General features: G+C 38.6%; 5 protein-coding genes across 8 annotated transcripts; 2 read left to right on the top strand and 3 right to left on the bottom strand.

Moving 5' to 3' along the window:
- Positions 1-930: 930 nt before the first annotated feature.
- Positions 931-2,796, bottom strand: LOC135789365 (sodium channel protein Nach-like). Its single transcript, XM_065299157.1, has 6 exons — positions 2,433-2,796; positions 2,092-2,372; positions 1,924-2,035; positions 1,534-1,864; positions 1,291-1,473; positions 931-1,238 (listed from the first exon to the last, which is right to left on the bottom strand). Exons 1-6 carry the CDS (start codon positions 2,760-2,762, stop codon positions 940-942), a joined length of 1,536 nt encoding a protein of 511 aa, XP_065155229.1. The 5' UTR covers positions 2,763-2,796; the 3' UTR covers positions 931-939.
- Positions 2,797-2,990: 194 nt separating this feature from the next.
- LOC135803619 (nose resistant to fluoxetine protein 6-like) lies at positions 2,991-5,899 on the bottom strand. Its single transcript, XM_065317287.1, has 7 exons — positions 5,533-5,899; positions 5,278-5,474; positions 5,001-5,215; positions 4,684-4,948; positions 4,106-4,623; positions 3,303-3,771; positions 2,991-3,251 (listed from the first exon to the last, which is right to left on the bottom strand). The coding sequence occupies exons 1-7, from the start codon at positions 5,882-5,884 to the stop codon at positions 3,087-3,089; spliced, it is 2,181 nt and encodes a 726-aa protein (XP_065173359.1). The 5' UTR covers positions 5,885-5,899; the 3' UTR covers positions 2,991-3,086.
- Positions 5,900-5,982: 83 nt separating this feature from the next.
- On the bottom strand, positions 5,983-8,723 carry LOC135803621 (nose resistant to fluoxetine protein 6-like). The gene is made up of 7 exons (XM_065317288.1): positions 8,344-8,723; positions 8,080-8,282; positions 7,806-8,023; positions 7,472-7,739; positions 6,878-7,395; positions 6,353-6,821; positions 5,983-6,289 (listed from the first exon to the last, which is right to left on the bottom strand). The coding sequence occupies exons 1-7, from the start codon at positions 8,639-8,641 to the stop codon at positions 6,155-6,157; spliced, it is 2,109 nt and encodes a 702-aa protein (XP_065173360.1). The 5' UTR covers positions 8,642-8,723; the 3' UTR covers positions 5,983-6,154.
- Positions 8,724-9,179: 456 nt separating this feature from the next.
- LKRSDH (lysine ketoglutarate reductase/saccharopine dehydrogenase) lies at positions 9,180-12,360 on the top strand. Its single transcript, XM_065317286.1, has 4 exons — positions 9,180-9,340; positions 9,445-10,725; positions 10,779-10,849; positions 10,915-12,360. The coding sequence occupies exons 1-4, from the start codon at positions 9,299-9,301 to the stop codon at positions 12,293-12,295; spliced, it is 2,775 nt and encodes a 924-aa protein (XP_065173358.1). The 5' UTR covers positions 9,180-9,298; the 3' UTR covers positions 12,296-12,360.
- An 897-nt stretch (positions 12,361-13,257) lies between these two features.
- stx (ubiquitin-like domain-containing protein stuxnet) lies at positions 13,258-17,545 on the top strand. Of its 4 annotated transcripts, none has more exons than XM_065299572.1 (4): positions 13,258-14,318; positions 14,386-14,473; positions 16,086-16,389; positions 16,528-17,545. In XM_065299572.1, the coding sequence occupies exons 1-4, from the start codon at positions 14,086-14,088 to the stop codon at positions 16,953-16,955; spliced, it is 1,053 nt and encodes a 350-aa protein (XP_065155644.1). In that variant the 5' UTR covers positions 13,258-14,085; the 3' UTR covers positions 16,956-17,545. The 4 variants fall into 4 exon arrangements, with proteins under 4 accessions (XP_065155644.1, XP_065155643.1, XP_065155642.1 ...); XM_065299571.1 differs by having other exon boundaries at positions 13,259-14,318; positions 16,086-16,377; positions 16,507-17,545; XM_065299570.1 differs by having other exon boundaries at positions 13,259-14,318; positions 16,507-17,545.
- Positions 17,546-17,620: the final 75 nt, after the last annotated feature.

Below are 17,620 nucleotides of genomic sequence, written 5' to 3'. Positions count from 1 at the left end.
CGACACAAACAAAACGAAATCTACTGAAACTGAAAGAGGAGAGAAGAAAAGTTGGAAAGTGTCAGATCAAAAAATACCACCCACATTTATTTTCATTCACATTACCAATTCACGCGTGGCCCAACCACACACGTACTAACATTTAAAATAATCTTATAAACAAAAAGGGAAAAGTGTTTTGTTTTAATTCAAAATATCGATTTCTTGGTAAGATAAATTTTTATCTTCTGTAATTTATTGTTATTCTAATTATTTTAATACATTTTTTAATGCGGTTCTGTGTGGATTGCTCATTTGTTTTTTGCAAGTTAATGGCGCGATGATGCGACGGGTATTGCTGTCAAGTTTTCGTTAAATAAACACAATTCCATTAAAGATTGTTGCCTAACAGATGTCAAAACGAGCGCAGCGACCACCCGCGCTTCCTAACATCCCAACCGGCTGGCGTTTGTTTCGTACGAGTTTGACACGTTCAGCGAGCTTTCGGTGCTTTTAGCCACCACATTCAAACATACATACATGCATCATACATTTTCAATTTGTTAAAATACATTTCGAGACACACGGTTTAAACACATTTGGTAATCGTATGCTTGAGTCTCATCATTGTGAGACGGCCAATAAGCAAGAGTAAGAGTAACGAATGTGCGGGCGTGAAATAATCACACAGCGTTCACAACATTTCTAACTAAATATGTAGTAAAATTAAAAACAGAAAAACGCAAAGAGTGAATAAAATACATTTGTGATGTGCGTTATTTTGATAAACACGATTCAATCAAGTGTCAAGCTAGTGTAAACATTGCTAAAATGTTTGTTGAAGCGATGCAACATTTAATTCTGTGTGAATTTCTGTTTAAATTGAAAAAAGGTATGTTGAATATTGTTTGGTATTCATCCCACTCAGAAATGTGATATTTTTGATGGTTTTATAATATTTTATGGACGAATAAAAACTTTGGTACGTTTACCATTCAATCTGCTGAATTTGACAAAATTAAAATTGTTATAATCATCGTGTGGATAATTCCAAACATTTTTAACACTTTCTGCATCAGGTTCAGCCGGTAATACTTGTTTTAATTTTTTGTTAACCTCAGCAGATTTTTCGTTTGTTTGCTGTTCTTTGCGTGATTTCTTGACGAAAAAGAACAGATGTAGCGTGAAGAAGTAAAATATTTCTGCGAATGATAACACACTACAGCCGAAAAACAATCCAGCCATACCACCGACATAAACTGAAACAATATAAATTAAAAATGAATATGTAAAAAAAGATGTGTTTTATACCTAAAACATCAGCAAATCCAAAAATAACGTCACGTTTAAGACGCATTCGTGGATATTCTTTAAGTCCCCATTGCAGATTAGAACCGAGGAACCATTCTCGAGCGTCATAATGCTGTACGACGTAATTCACTTCGTCACAATTTGTTAAACATTTACATTCTTTTTTCATAGCAACTAAACGATCTAAAAAAGCAAAAAACAATATATTTAAGTAGTTAAATTGGCATTAAATTGTTTATAAACCTTTGTGTTGTGCTAAACAATGCATCCCTTTGACATCACATACTTTATATCCGTCAAGTTTGCGATAAAAGTGCGGCACACATCCGCATAACCCCAGCGCCAACTGCAGCCGGCACTCTGTTCGACAGAGGGCGTAAGAATACACTGGAGAATGACGTAGATTGCTCTCATAATAAAAACGACACTTTCGTTGATTAACTTGCAGATTTCTTGCACGTTCACTGCTGTAAATCGAAAGTGCTGTTAAATATACTTGCAAAAAATAGCCGTTTGGGGAGTTAATCGCTTTGCTTGACACATCGGCAACTTCAAATGGCCCGTGAATAAATAACTACAATAATATACAATGATTATTAATAATAAAGTAAACATAAAAAATATAATGAATACTTTGTATCCGGTTGACATATTTACAACATTGGCAAACACTTCACCATCTAAAGGATTCACAGAAAAAGTTTCGTTTTCAGGCAGAACTTTCCATAAATTAGAATTCCAATAACTATAAAAATATTATTAGTACATTAATTTTAAATATTTCTGATTTTTTGTATTTACTTAGGTGAATTATAAATAGCCAACTGTGAATTAAAAGAATAGCAAATGCCAAATTCAGTTATAGTCATTTCAAGAGCATATTGTCGACCTGTCACACCTGAATTAGACAATTGTGGTTTAAAATTAAATCGCAGTGATAATAACAAATCCATGTAATCTTTTGGATCAATATCAGGATATTCCACAACTGTCTCAAAGTTTTCATAGCCTGCATTTGCTAATGTTGTTATGAAATGTATCAAAGCACTTTTGTTTTTTGCATTAGACTTTTCTACGTATTCCTAAAACTCCACAAAAATATTTCATTTTGATTTTTAATATTTAGGATACAAAATTATTACGTGTAAGACTTCTTCTTCTAGTTTAGTCGTTGGACAAATTGTCGCTGACGGAAATGAAGTATTCCATGAGAAACGATCGCGTTCCATTGAAATAACCGTCGGGTTTTCAAAATATCTTGTTAGTGTTAAACCACTCAAGATGGCCGTCGCGTATAAACCCATTGCTACTAATGAAATCCATATTAAACGTTCAATTATGTGTCTTTTTGGAGCAGCAATATGATTAAATCCATGAATTGTGCTACTCGACAGGAAATCTAAAAAGAATTTCTTCACCGGTTGAAATTTTACGAAAAGCATCATGAAAAATGTTTGTAAATTAAACGCCATTTTTAATATTTGAAGTGGCAACGTCGTCACACTACAACTGCTGAACACTTAATGAAATCAATCACAAAAGAACTCTAACAATAAAAGGCTATATTATTTGTGGTAATGATAATTTCTATTGATTGATATTTATGTCATCGAGATTATTTTCACAATGAAAAGCGATAGGCAACTTTTTCTTTTCATGATTTAGGTAATTTCATAAGCAAACAAAAAAAGACAAAAGGATAAATTTCTACGAATACATTTTATTGTGCATAAGTGTTACAGATACATAAAATAAACTAAATAATGTTATCTTTAAGTGTTTTTAAGATTTTATGATTAATTGTTTGGATTTTTCATTTTTACAACTGTCACATTAGGAGAAACCTTTTTTCGTCCTTTAAACAACAATAGGGATAATCTATACATTGGGCACTCCACTAAAATAGTCAAAAAGTAACCAATAAAGAACGACATCCCAATATCACCAAACCCAGTACGAAGCTAAAACATAAACCGTAATCATCTTTTGTTTAAACAATTAATTTTACGTACCAATGATAAATTCGAAAAATAATTAGGCATTTTATTAGCTCCATTGTCAAAGAATTGAAACTGCATGTGAATTAAGTACGCAGAGTAAGTAAGTTTGCCAAAAATTGAAAATACGTGACTTGATAGTAGAGTATTAATTGGTCCACCGTATCCATGTATGCATGCCCATATCAGCCATGCTAATGAAAGCACCCATACTGATCGATGTGTTGAGATGAAAATTGCTGATCCTAGAGGGTCGTAGGTATAGTGCGGATCAAGGAATATACGATTACTAAGGATAATCACAGCCATTAAAGTCATAGAGGCTGTCCATCCAAAAGCAACTAACCATGGAGACATGACAACTTTTTTCTCACGATATTTGAATAAAATATAACCGAAAACTATGCCGAGGATGTAAGGAGAGGCGCGGATATGAGGTTGGCTATAGTGTTTTATGAAAAAATCAGATGTGGATAGATTTTTACTGAAACGAAAAAGAGTTAGTAATTATGTTTGTGTTAATAACTTAAAAATAGTACATTAAGTATCCAGTGGCTAAACGGGAGTTTTGGCCACGAGCGCAGGGAGCGTATAATTAATCCAGTGTTTAACAATGTTTAGCCACGTGATACTTATGTCACTTTTTCTACTTCCACTTTATTTCTATGTTTAGGTTTTTGTATTTCAACTTTTGTATTTTAAATGTTCAACCCCGTGACTAAAGCCCGTGACTAAAGTAGGTACTTTAATAACGACATTGACAGACCGCCACTTTTTGCGCTTTAAAGGTGGAAGTAAAAAAACATATTTATACATACTCTAATAATGCATTGACAACCCATTGCCAATCAAATGACTGCTTGAAGTTAACCACAACCGAAGCGATGTACACAACCAGAATCCAAGCAAAACCAGCGTATTTATTCATTGTTACCGGAATCAATAATAATGGCGCCGTCACATAATAAAATGTATCAATACTCAAATACCAACTTTGTAGAAAGCACATTTTAGCAGGATTGACATACGCTTGCATATACAAAATGGCGGACCACCAGTACATTTGACAGGATTCTTGTACAAACCGCGCGTTTTCTTCCCAGGTTGGTCCCATGCCAAAACGATGGCCAAACACAGTGATAACCAAAATGGCAAAACCATATGATGGTGTTAAACGTAAAAAGCGATGTAGAAGAAAAAGAGGATAATTAAATTTTTGACCATTATGATGATTCAATAATAAATGATATGCAAGTAAAAGTCCACTCAACATTAAAAATGAATCAACTGTCACTGTACCCCCAATCACTAATTGACTTGAGTAATATAACAACCACTACAAAAATATAAATATTTGAACATATTGTGACAACAATGAGACAAGATTTTTACTCACATCTAAAAATTCAAACGTGTTGACTGATGCAAAGAATATGGACATTAAATATCGATGTCCCATAATAACAAATATGATACTCATTACTCTTATACCATTTAGACATGCCATCTGTTGATGGTGTTTGTTTTTTGCAATCAGCCATCTTGAATTTGCCAGAATAGAGAAAACAATTTCATAACCTTCGTCAATGTCTTTTCTACGCTTGTACATTTCCACTATTGTTGAAATAATGACAAGTGTACACAACGCAACAATTAATCCACTTAAAAAAGAAGTAGTCACAAATTGAGGTTACATTTTTAAGAAAAACTTACAATACTGCTTTTTCAGCGTTGCTAAATGGTGTTTCAGCATCAACCAGAGTTGAACACGCAATATCAGGCTGTAAAGTTATGTTGAGACCTTCAAAGATTTCATTTACATAGTGTTCAAAATGTTCAAAAACGTCAGCAGGTTGACATGCATCTGGGAGACAAATAGACCACCCCAAAGTTACATTAAGAAAAACCAAACGAACGTTTCGATAAGACTAAAAAGATTAAATATAGAAAAAATAGTTGAAATATTGCTTAAAGTTATTAAATATCTTACTTGTGCTGTAATTCCCCTGTAGAACAAAATCTTCTTCATCAGCTCTTCGGAAGGTAGCACATTTAATAAACAATGTTTTCCATTAATATTTCTTCCAGGACCGGCATTAAGAACATGCACACATTGTGTATAACTTCCAAATTCAATTAAATTGCCGGTAATTAAACCTGATTGTAGCTTTGATGAAGCATCTAATACTAAAAATCATCAAATTTCATTTTTTTTGTTCAAAGATAATACAAAATTATTGTTTACACTTTAACGCCCAAGATTCATGCTCATCCAATGCTAATGAATAAACTCGACTTGCATTTCGACATTGTTCATTCGAAGAATTCGATAAAACATAAACTGACTTGAGTTTCTTCAAAAATAACAGTTGCAGGCTATTTTTAACAATTTCCAGGCCATCACCAATCTTATCATCAACAATACTATCGGTAGTAGCTACATTAATAATTTCAACACTATCAACACTTTCAACACTCTCTTCAAATTCTATTGTATTGAAAATACTATTATTTTTGACATCAATTTCACAACGTGCCTGTGTCGTTACACAGAAAAGACAAACAATGACGTAACGCAATAAGTGCAACAACGACATCTTGCAAAAAACTGCTGCAAAAACGATATTTTCAGGATATTTAAACTAAGTAAAAGTGTCAAAACATCAAAAGAACTGTCCAAATAACTACAAAGCAATAGAAATTGACATTTTAATAACACACCGCAGTAAATACATGGAAAAAGTGATCAAACAAAAATGAATGCTGAAATGACAACCGAAGACATCGAACATTTTTATTATTCATGCCATAAGACATCAAACGATTTGTTTTATAGTTTAAGTTCGTATCAAGGACCAACATTTTTCTCAAGCACTTGGCTCTGGTTTCCTTCTTGTCCCACACATAAGCAAATACAACCTGTATATTGGACACTCAACTGTCACAGCCAAAAAGTATCCCATCACGAATGAAAGTATTACATCCGAAATTGATTTTTGTATCTGAAAGTACAATACATTGTATAAAACGCTCAAAATTTGTTAAATTTTTGTTTTTTTACTCACCCAACTCATATTTGAAAAATATCCGCCCATTTTCATCGCTCCGAAATCATAGAATTGAAACTGCATGTGAACAATATACACTGAATAGGTTAGTTTTGCTAAAATGGCGAATACGTCGCTACTCAGAAGATGGTTCACAAAGCCGCCATAACCATGCACACATGCCCAAATCAACCAGCCAATTGCCAGTGACCAAATAGAACGATGGGCTGCATGATAAAAAGCGTTACTGAAACGATCAAACTTGTAGTCTTCATCCAAATAAACTCGATTTGTCAGGATAACGCTAAACATTATGATCACAGACAGCGTCCATCCAATGGTAACAATCATAGGCGACATCTTTACTTTCTTATCACGAGTTTTAAACAAAAGGTATCCCAAAGCTATGCCCATGATATAGGGAGCACCACGAATATGTGGCAATGTGTAGAATTCAGTAAAGTAATCCGAATGAACCAAATCAGAGCTGAAAAATTAAAATTTAGATTTAAATTGTTTATATTAACAAAAAAAGATTCTTACTCAACTAAAGCCTGTACAGGGTATCTTCTCTCCCATGCTTTACCAAAATTGGCTCCAACAGATGCAAAATACAACAAAACCAGCGTGATCATGCCTAGCATTTTGTATTTCGCTATCAAAATGAGAAACACTGGCGCACACACATAGTAGAACATGTCAATGCTAAGATACCAGCTTTGTAAGATGCACACTTCCTTTGGATTGACATAACTCTGCGAATACAAGAGCGCAGACCACCAATAATCTTTACAAGGTTGCTGCACATCGTACCACTGCGAATCCCATTCTGGACCCTTTCCAATACGATGACTGTAGCACACGACGAGAAAAATCCAGAAAGCGTAAGATGGCGTCAGACGTAAATACCGATTCAGATAAAATTTCGGCAAATTAAAAGGTACACCTTTTTCATGTTGAAGGAAAAAATTATACGAGACCAGAATGGCACTCAGCATTAAAAACGAATCAACAGCTACAGTTCCACGGAGAATTATTTGTGAAGTCAGGTTTAACATCCACTACAATAAGATGTAATAATAATTGCAATCATGCAGTTATTAATCGCTAAATAAATATATAAATATTTATACTCACATCTAAAGCTTCAAAACCGTTGGTGTTCGAATGGAAAAACCCAAGCAGGAAACGATGCCCAGCGACGACTAACATTATACTAAATACTCTGATACCGTTGAGGCACGCCATCTTTTTATGATTTTTGTTGTATTGAAATATATACCGAGTGTTTGCTATTATCGAGAAAAACGTTTCGTATCCTTTGCGGTCTATTTCATAGTATCGTTTGTACATTTCCATAAAAGTAGATATTCCCACCACTATCATTAAAATTCCAACTATACTCCTATAAAATAATAAATATAAAAACATTACCTATGTTTAAAAATTAAAGTTCAAATTATTTGCTTACAATGCTGTAATTTCTTTTCCATCAAAAGCTTCATCAATATCTTCATAAGTTTTACACTTTATCTCATCATCAAGAAACGTCACCTCTAATCCATCTACAAGTTCATTGACTGTTGAGCGGAAGTGTTCGATTATGTCCTTTGGTCCACATGCATCTGGCATACACAATGACCAAACATATGTCACATTATAGTAAACACTTTTTCTGTTTTTATAAGCCTGTACACAATTTAACCTATAACTATCAATACATAACCACAATTTTGTTACATTACCTTCTCTGTGATTCCCCTGTAACTGAATATTTTCTTAAGCATACGTTCAGATGGCAGCACAGGAATTGTACAGTGTTTACCACGTATTCCGCCGCCATTGTGATCAGTGATTGCTTCCACGTCGATGCACTGCTGAAAAGCACCGAATTCTATCCGATTACCGGCGATTAATCCCGCTTGCAATTTTGATGATGCATCTAACACTATAAGAAACAGAAGAACACACAAATCAACGCTTTGATTAAATTTTTTTCTACGTCGTACTTTTCAATGCCCAAGGTTCAAAGTTTATCAACGCGTCGCGATAAGAATCACTCGCCTGTCGACACGTCACATTTGTGGAATTGAGAACGTAGATGTCCAGCAGTTGAGCCAAGACTTCCATTTGTAGATCATTTTTTACAATCTCAAGTTTTCGTTCGATTACAGGTTTTTCTGTCAAATTACGTGCTACTTCTTCAGCATGTTTCCATGTTTTCAGGTTTTCAATGGCGTCACTGGTCACCAAGTGAAAGGATCCGATGATAGCCAAGATGGCACACAGAAACCGAAAATATTTCATTTTCAATTTACTGAATACAGAAATCAAAAATGATGAGTGATGATGATCGGCAGGTGCACATCAAAAAATCGCGTTGTCAGCAGGCCACCAGTATTTAAAACTATCGACGACAGCCATTAATTTGATTAATTTGCGTAGGAATTGGTATTGTTGATTGTTATTAGCATACAATAAACTTTATTTCTCGATTGAATCAATAGAAAAATGGACTTTGATTTGTTTTTGCGATAATTTCAAGGTAAAATGGCAAAATATTAGAGTAACATACAAAACTATCAAGAAAAAGTTAAATTATCGCCATCTATATTACAAATGTTTAAATTGATAACATAACCAATCTTTACAACTCCTAGTTTGAAAGTATTAATATATTTCATGTTTTTATCAATTGGAAGTTATGTAAACGTCTTTTATAAATAAATTTTGTAAGATTTGATAAGGTCAGTCGTCAGACGTGGAGGTCACGCCCGCTTTGGATTTAATCGACGATTATCCAACAATGTTCGAGTTACGCCGCCGACGAAAATCAAAACAAATGCGATAAAACAGATGATGGCGACTGAAATCGCCATGAATCGAATTAGTTGAGCACATGTTATGTACGCGATCGCATAAATTCTGTAAAAAAATTACTTCTGAGTCTAAAATTACATTAAAATGTTTCGCTGTAAGGCGAATCTAACCATTAAACGTGGTTATGTAAGTTGATAGCTTAAGTTTAATAGTAAACTTTCAAAATAAGAAAATTTTAAATAACTTGTAATCAATTGCAAATAATTTTCATTAAAATTTTGATATTTTAGGGCACACGAAAAACAATCGCAATCAGACGAGAAGATCAATCTGTCTGGGAACGCCGTGCTCCATTTGCTCCAACCCATGTTCGTAAATTAGCACGTAATGGCGTCAAAGTCATCGTGCAACCTTCGAATCGCCGATCGTACCCAATGCAAGCCTATCTCAATGCAGGCGCTGTGGTGCAGGAAGACATCTCCGAAGCGAGCATTATTTTCGGCGTTAAACAAGTTCCAATAGACCAACTTATCCCTGATAAGACCTACTGTTTCTTTTCGCATACAATCAAAGGACAAGAAGCTAACATGCCACTTCTGGACGCCATTTTGGAAAAACGTATTCGGTTGCTAGACTATGAAAAACTCATGGATGAGAAAGGCAATCGTGTTGTGGCGTTTGGCAAAATGGCGGGTATAGCTGGACAGATCAATATCCTCCATGGTTTGGGTCTTAGATTATTAGCACTTGGTCATCACACTCCATTTATGCATATTGGTCTAGCACATAATTACCGCAACTCAAGCATGGCCAGACAAGCAGTCCGAGATGCCGGATACGAAATATCCTTAGGACTAATGCCGAAATCTGTAGGACCTTTAACTTTTGTCTTTACTGGTTCAGGAAATGTTTCCCAGGGTAGTCAAGAAGTCTTCCAAGAACTCCCACATGAATACGTCTCACCAGAACTCCTACAAAAGGCAGCCGAACATGGTTCACTCAATAAAGTCTACGGTTGTGAAATCAGACGTAAACACTACTTGGAACGGCGTGATGGAGGTGGTTTTGACGCACAAGAATACGAAGAACACCCAGAGCGGTACATATCAACCTTCAGCAAGAAAATCGCACCATATGCTTCCGTATTAGTCAACGGTATCTATTGGGCTGTCAATTCACCCAAAGTTTTGACAATCCCGGATGCTAAACATCTATTACGACCAGCACATACTCCATGGTTGCCTACCTCAAGAGGAGCACCAGCTTTACCTCACAGGATGTTAGCGATCTGTGACATTTCTGCTGATCCTGGTGGTTCTATTGAATTTATGAATGAGTGTACCACTATTGATACACCATTTTGTTTGTATGATGCTGATCGGAATAAGGATACGAAGAGTTTTAATGGACCAGGCGTACTGGTGTGCAGTATAGATAACATGCCAACACAAATCCCAAGAGAAAGCACAGACTTTTTCGGAGATTTACTATATCCGTTTGTTAATGATATCTTACAGAGTAAAGCAGAGCAACCTTTGGAAGCACATTCTTTTTGTCCTACTGTTGATGGCGTAAGTTATAATTAAGAACTAGTGTAGACAATGAATTAATTTTTTTTTCGTAGTCTATTATTGCTAGTAATGGTTCCCTAACCAAAAACTACGAATATATTGATGATCTACGAAAACAAAACATGTAAGTTCATTATTCAATCATTTTTCTTGTAATTTGCTTAAATGTATGCTTGTATATGATTGTAGAAGTCGTCTCCGTGAAGGGGATGAAGACGCAGCAAAGAAACATGTGGTAATCTTCGGGGCGGGTCGTGTTTCCGCCCCGTTGATAGAATACCTCCACCGTGATGCAAACGTAGCTATTACAGTTGCATCCGAAATGAAGGACCAATGTGATGAATTGGCCCGTAAATATCCAGGTGTAGAATCATCCTACCTCAACGCAGCTAACAACCCACAAGGCCTACAAGAACTCATTTCTAAAGCGGATGTAGCTGTGTCTATCCTACCTTATCATTTACATCACATCGTTGCAGAAGCGTGCATCAAAGAACGCACCAATATGGTGACAGCTTCCTATGTTAACGATAAAGTTAGAGAGTTGCATAAACAAGCAGCGGAAGCAGGAATTACAATTCTAAATGAAGTAGGACTTGATCCTGGTATTGATCATCTGTTGGCACTTGAGTGTATAGATGATGTCAAAGCTATGGGAGGTCGTATAACCTCATTCGAAAGCTTCTGTGGAGGATTACCTGCACCTGAATTCAGTGACAACCCTCTGAGGTATAAGTTCTCATGGTCACCACGAGGTGCTTTACTCAATACTTTATCTGGAGCGAGATATTTGAGGAAAGGACAAGTTGTGGAGATCTCCGCAGGTGGAGAACTAATGGCCGCAACTAAATCATTAGATTTCCTCCCAGGTTTCCACCTGGAAGGATTCCCTAATAGAGATAGTACTCTGTATACCAAATATTATGGTATTCAGGAAGCTAGTACCGTTCTTCGAGGAACCATCAGATACGCAGGTTTTGCTGAGGCAGCAAGAACTCTACAACTTTTGGGACTCTTAGATACCAAACCACATCCTTATCTACATGCACAAGGACCTGATATCACATGGAGGAAACTGCTTTCACATATTCTAGGCTTTGAAGACCTGTCTCTTCTTCATGATAATTTAAAACAAAAGATCACAGAACGGACAGGAACTGAATTTGCTGTTGAACTACTAGAGGAGTTGGAATTATTGGAAGATAAGATGGTGATCAAGTGTGACACACCTTTGGATACACTTACGCATTACCTTGCAAATCGTCTTGCTCTGGGACCGAATGAAAGGGATCTGGTTGTGTTGAGGCATGATGTTGGTATTGCGTGGCCTGATAATAAGAAGGAAATTAGAGGAATCAACTTTGTAGTTTACGGAGATGTGACGGGACATTCTGCGATGGCGAAAACAGTAGGTTTCCCAGCTGCCATTGCTACCAAAATGATCTTAGACGGAGAAATTCAAGAGAAAGGAGTAATTTTACCATTTGCCGCTGAGATTTACAGACCAATTTTGTCTCGATTGAGAAATGAAGGCTTGCATGCTACTGAAACATCTAAATTTGTATCGTAAAAGAAAAAAAGCATTAAAATAATAATTTTTATGACTTAATTAAAGTTTGGACTTATGACTTGTTATATTTTTGAGAGTGTAATTAATAGCCTGCAGAAATATCGTTTTTGCCAGTTGAGACTATTAAAACTCCACCTTAAGTATTTTAAGCGAAAATAACAAATATAACCAAACGAAAATAATAGTTATTGACTACCGCCATTTTGTTTTGGACGTATTTTTATATTTACCGACTATTTTTACGCATCGTTGCGCGTTTTCATATTTTATTTAATGTATGGAGACGATTGCGACCCGAATAAACAGGTTTCTTTGACTCTTGAACGATAAAAACAGCATAAGCGCATAAAGCCAAATAAAGAACCGTAAAAATACGCGGGCGACACAGAAACCCGACTAAAAATAGCTGCCAAGTGCGAAATGCATGCAAACTTTTCACAAAAAAACAAACAACTTGGTTAAAAATGTCCGAAATCGAAATTAGCAACAAAATGCGGACATTACTTGGTGTCGTCAAGGTAGCAAAACAATAATGAAACACACGCAGTGTAATGGAAGTTTCAGATAAAATGTTTACGTGAGTATTTAGCGACCGCGAGACTACGAGTACAATGCGATGCGCGCGACGTCGTTAACGATTGTGTTCGACACCGACGCTGACAACGCAATGTTACAATGTCGAAACGTTGCATAACAAAGTGAAACGATGAGTGAAACTCGAAAGCGAGTCACAAGTTCAGCCGAACTGACTAGAGAGGAATTTCCCTCTAAATTCAAGTAGTGACTAATGTAGAATTTCGATCTAGGTACTTTTTATTTGTTCCTGCGAAATTGCTGCGCCTGCAGTATTTTCGTAAAGTTAGGCAACCAAGTAGACACCGGTATTCCGCTGACACTCTGACACGCTTTGTGCGCACCGCGCACATCCGTGGCGGCGGCGGCCAGATACCGTATTGAACACCGAAACGACCGAAACACATGATAATCGTTCCCATCGTTCCGCTCGCCGTTCGACGCACAACGCAACGCCGTCAACAACACAAGCAACACAAGTGCGCAGAGCGCGAGTTCACATCGAGATCACCGTACGACGACGGTCGACTTCAGCCGACATGGGTAACGATTCGCTACGAAACGCTTGATAACTGCGCGAAGTTGAACGAAGTCTGTGCGTCGAAGCGCCCCCAGCGGCGATGAGCGGAAGCTGAAGCACTCACTGTGTGTACCTCTGTGTGTCAGACAGACGGTCGACGGTCAGAATCCGGTCGGGAGCGTCGAGGCGCAAGTGAAATTAGTGCGTGTGCGTGTGTGCGGCAGCACCAGGAGGTCACCCCCAGCCCCCAAATAAGATCGCCCATCATCTTCGTGCTTTGGTCAATCGCAAGAGACGTGATCTTCGAGTACCGTAACACACGCACACATCCAAAACGCATCGCCTGGTTGTGTGTGCGTGCGAATGTATTCGTGAGCCGAGTGTGTAGTTTTTTTTTTCGTGCACGCACTCGGGCGACGGCTCCTCGACGGGCCCGAAACAATCGAGGATCGCGTCGAAGTGCGCTAGCAACGCGCTTGTTCTTTGGAGCATCACGGCAATGAATTGCCTACGAAGGGTGTGCAGAACAAAGGCGTTGGACGTGCCAGCGTCGAAATCGAAGTGACCTTTGCGATAACACCCAGAGAGCTGCAGCGTCGTCGTCCCCCTTGCTTCCTCCTCCTCCCACCGGCACGAAGAGCATACAACTGCATTCGTGTGTGGTGTGTGTGCGCGCGCGTGTGTGAGCGGGCAGTGTATGCGTGTGCGTGCAGCCGCCTCCAAGATGGAAGACACGCCGGCGGCGAGTCCGAGCCCCGCGCCGCAGGGGTGTGGCATGCGTGCACCCATCTCCATCCACATCAGCCCCACGACCGGCGGCGACTTTTATCTGCAGGTGGAGCCCGACACCACCGTCGACAATCTTAAGAAACTCGTCTCCAAACGGCTGAAGGTGCCGCGTGATCGGTTATGCCTCCTCTTTCGTGATAAGTAAGCTGCGACTTCCCACGCATCCTTTGATTGATTAGTAATTTTCTTTGTGTTCTTATCATTGTAGACAACTTCAGGATGGAAATCTTGTTCAACATGGTGTCTCAGATGGATCAAAAGTCACATTGCTGCCTAATGTTGAGACTGGACTTGTTGTAAGTAGTATTTTTCTCACCAAAGTAAATAAAGCCGAGTTATTTTTGGGGTGCACATTTTCTTGCATTTTATTGTGTTGTGGGTGAGCGCTGGCACACCTGTTCTGTTCTTCATTGATTTCATGGATTTTCATATACAATGCACATCCCTCTAGCCAGCGGCGAGGACAATGTATTGTACCGCGGCGGTCCGCAACTTGGGCCGGCTGAAAACGTGAAAATCAATTCACGCACACGCGATGATGCACGCTTTTTGCACGTCTGCGAACAGTTGCGCAATGCCCGCACACACAATAAGTGTGTGTACCTATCTTAAAACGTACACAACTTTTTGAAACTTTAATAGAAAATCGATAGTAAACAAAAACAGAGTACGCTTGTGGTGTATGGGTGTATGTGATGACAACCGCACAGCTGATTTGATGTGGGCAAGATGGCCACCAGGACGTACAAGGGTAATAAAGTGTTCATTTCCGGTGCCGCAGGTTATACATAATAATCATTATGTTGGAGCTGTGTGCGTGCGTGTGGTAAAAAACAGCTGATTATGTTTACATGTTGACGGTCAATGATATTAATGTCATTATTTAATTTAATTTTGATTTGTATGTTAAAACAAACTCTTTCAGAAGTGGAGTATACAAATAATACAGTTTTGTCCAAAATCAGCTGATGTCATGTTTACAAAATGGCTGCTGCTTCCGTAAACACGTCACATGCAATTCGCTTATTTATATAACGGTTTTAAACTGATTTCTAGTCAAAATATCAATATCAACAAGTTAAAAACTTAAAATATTTTCCAAATGTGAAAATTAGTCAAATTTTTCTTTATATTTTATAGGAAACAGCTGATTTGCTGTGTTTTATAAAATAATATGATGAAATATTTTGAAATGAAGGAAAATAATGCGTGTGTTGAGATAAGAAACACCTGATTAATTGTTTACTACCAAATTTACAATTTAACTTAATGATAAGATACCGGAAGTGAAACAAACTGGAGATATGACAAAGTCATTTATACATTCCCATCATAATCAAATCAAAGTAAAGCGGTAGTAAAAGGTTATGTTTACTTAACCTCATCCGCCATTAGCGTAATCGATGTACCCTTCGCTCCTATCTTACTTCGGTTCAATCGATTTTACGCTCGTTTCGGGCTGATACATTGTATTGTAATGATAATGTCGCAAACTAAAATGCACTTTCAAGTTCACATTATGCACACGCAACGCAAACACAACATTTACGCAGCAGCGCGCACAATGCCGAGCAAAAGTCATAAAAGTTGCCTAACCAATTGTTGTGTTGCCATGCCGAACTGTGGTCGCCGTAGCCATTTTGTCAGGCTACAGTATATTTCATCCGTGTAAACACACGATGCACGTTTGTTAATCGCCCGATAAACAAAATACAATCGCTTTAATTGTGTAACAAGTTTCCAAATAAATAAACAAACTGGTATCCACCTAGGGGTATCAAGTTATTATTATATGCATGCTTTGTTTTATCAATAACAACGAATTGATTAAACAAACTGGGAAAACTTGTTTGGCAGTTTTGGGTGTTAAATCGATGATAATCAAATTGTTTATTTTCCGGTATGCAGACGCAGCGTCCGGAGGTTGGTATCATGCAGGCGCTGGAGTCGCTCAACGACACGCAGGTGAATGAGTTCCTCTGCGGCAAGGCGCCGCTCAACCTCTCGATGCGACTGGGCGATCACATGATGCTCATTCAACTGCAGCTCAGTACCGTTTCGGGGGCGAAGCCGCCACCGGCAACCACATCCACCTCCGCATCGCCGCCAACAAAACCGCCCAATCTGTACCAGGCGTCGCGCAATCTTCAGCACACGCTGCGCAAGCTCTCCGCAGACGTCTTCTCCGGCCGTGACGAAGGTAGGAGGCGGAGTAAGCAGACCAATTTTTAGTACCACGCCGCAATTTTGAATGAAATTCATCAAATTTCGTTACTTGTTTTGTTTGCCTCGAATTGTGTATCAATGTGTGTTTTATTTTGTTTTTAAGAGTTTGGTGGTTTGTTTAAAGGACGCCGTGGCAGCGTCTACTCTGGAACATTCTCAGGAGCACTAAACCCCGCCCTGCAGGATCCCAAGGGACGGCCGCGACGTGACGTCGCCACCATCGTGCATATTCTAAATGATCTCCTGTGTTCAGCGCCGGACCTGAGGCGTGTGAGCCGACGCGCCAATGATGACGCCAGCGGCGGCGGCGTTTGTCCCGGCGGATCGACTGGAGTCTGCAGTGGCGCCTCCACCAGCTCGTGTGGCTCCGCACAAGAAGATGAGCCCACCGCAGCGTCGGCTTCATGCAGCGAGGATCAGAATCTACGCACGCGAGGCAAACTCGAGCAGCTGCGGCTGGTGATGGGCGAGAGGCGTGAACGGCGGCGGCAACGGCGACAGAAGCCGTACGCGTTGCCGGCCGGTGAAAACACTGACACTGTTACCGCATAAGTGCGTGCGTGATCATTCGACGAAAAATTCGACGGTATATTTTTCTCTGTTCTTTTTCTTTTGAAAACATTCATTTATGTTCGTTGCGTAAAGTAAATTTAGCCGTAGACCTCGACTGCGACGAGGGGCGAACACACAAATTTGGCGGCGCGCGAACTGTTAAACGAACTACAACCACGAAAGACACTTGTACATACAGTTAGGTTATAGAGAGACTCTTGAAGCTGCTGGAGCTGGTTCGACGTCGTCGCCTTCGTGAAGTTTCGTCGACGTTTGTTTCAACCATGTTTGTTGTTGCGTGCGCGAACTGCTAAGCGTTTTTAATTAATTAACCTTAACTTAGTTTCATCTGGCATTTTCATCGTTGACGTTTCTGTTGCTGCTTTGGCCCACTACTTTGGCGCCGCCCGATTCTCAATTGTATCATTTTCATTTTAATAAGCAATTCCCTGTTTGTTTAGGAACTCATCTCGGCACGAGACGGGCGAGAACTACCCTCCCAGACCTCCCTGTCTGCATATACCTAGTACTATTATTATTAATTATAATTATTTTCTTGTTTTGCATATAAATATAAAAAGATATATGAATATTACGTTTTACAAAATACATAAATTTACGTGAGACTTACACACACTCGACTTCGTGCATACACGGGAATGGAG

Source organism: Atheta coriaria, unplaced genomic scaffold (genome assembly GCF_025399875.1).
Source record: "Atheta coriaria isolate IRGN ID8LTWV9N9 unplaced genomic scaffold, Caltech_Dcor_3.1 hic_scaffold_3_pilon, whole genome shotgun sequence".
Classification (NCBI taxonomy): domain Eukaryota; kingdom Metazoa; phylum Arthropoda; class Insecta; order Coleoptera; family Staphylinidae; genus Dalotia; species Dalotia coriaria.
Note: the sequence above shows the minus strand (reverse complement) of the source record. Positions and strands in the feature narration are given on the sequence as shown.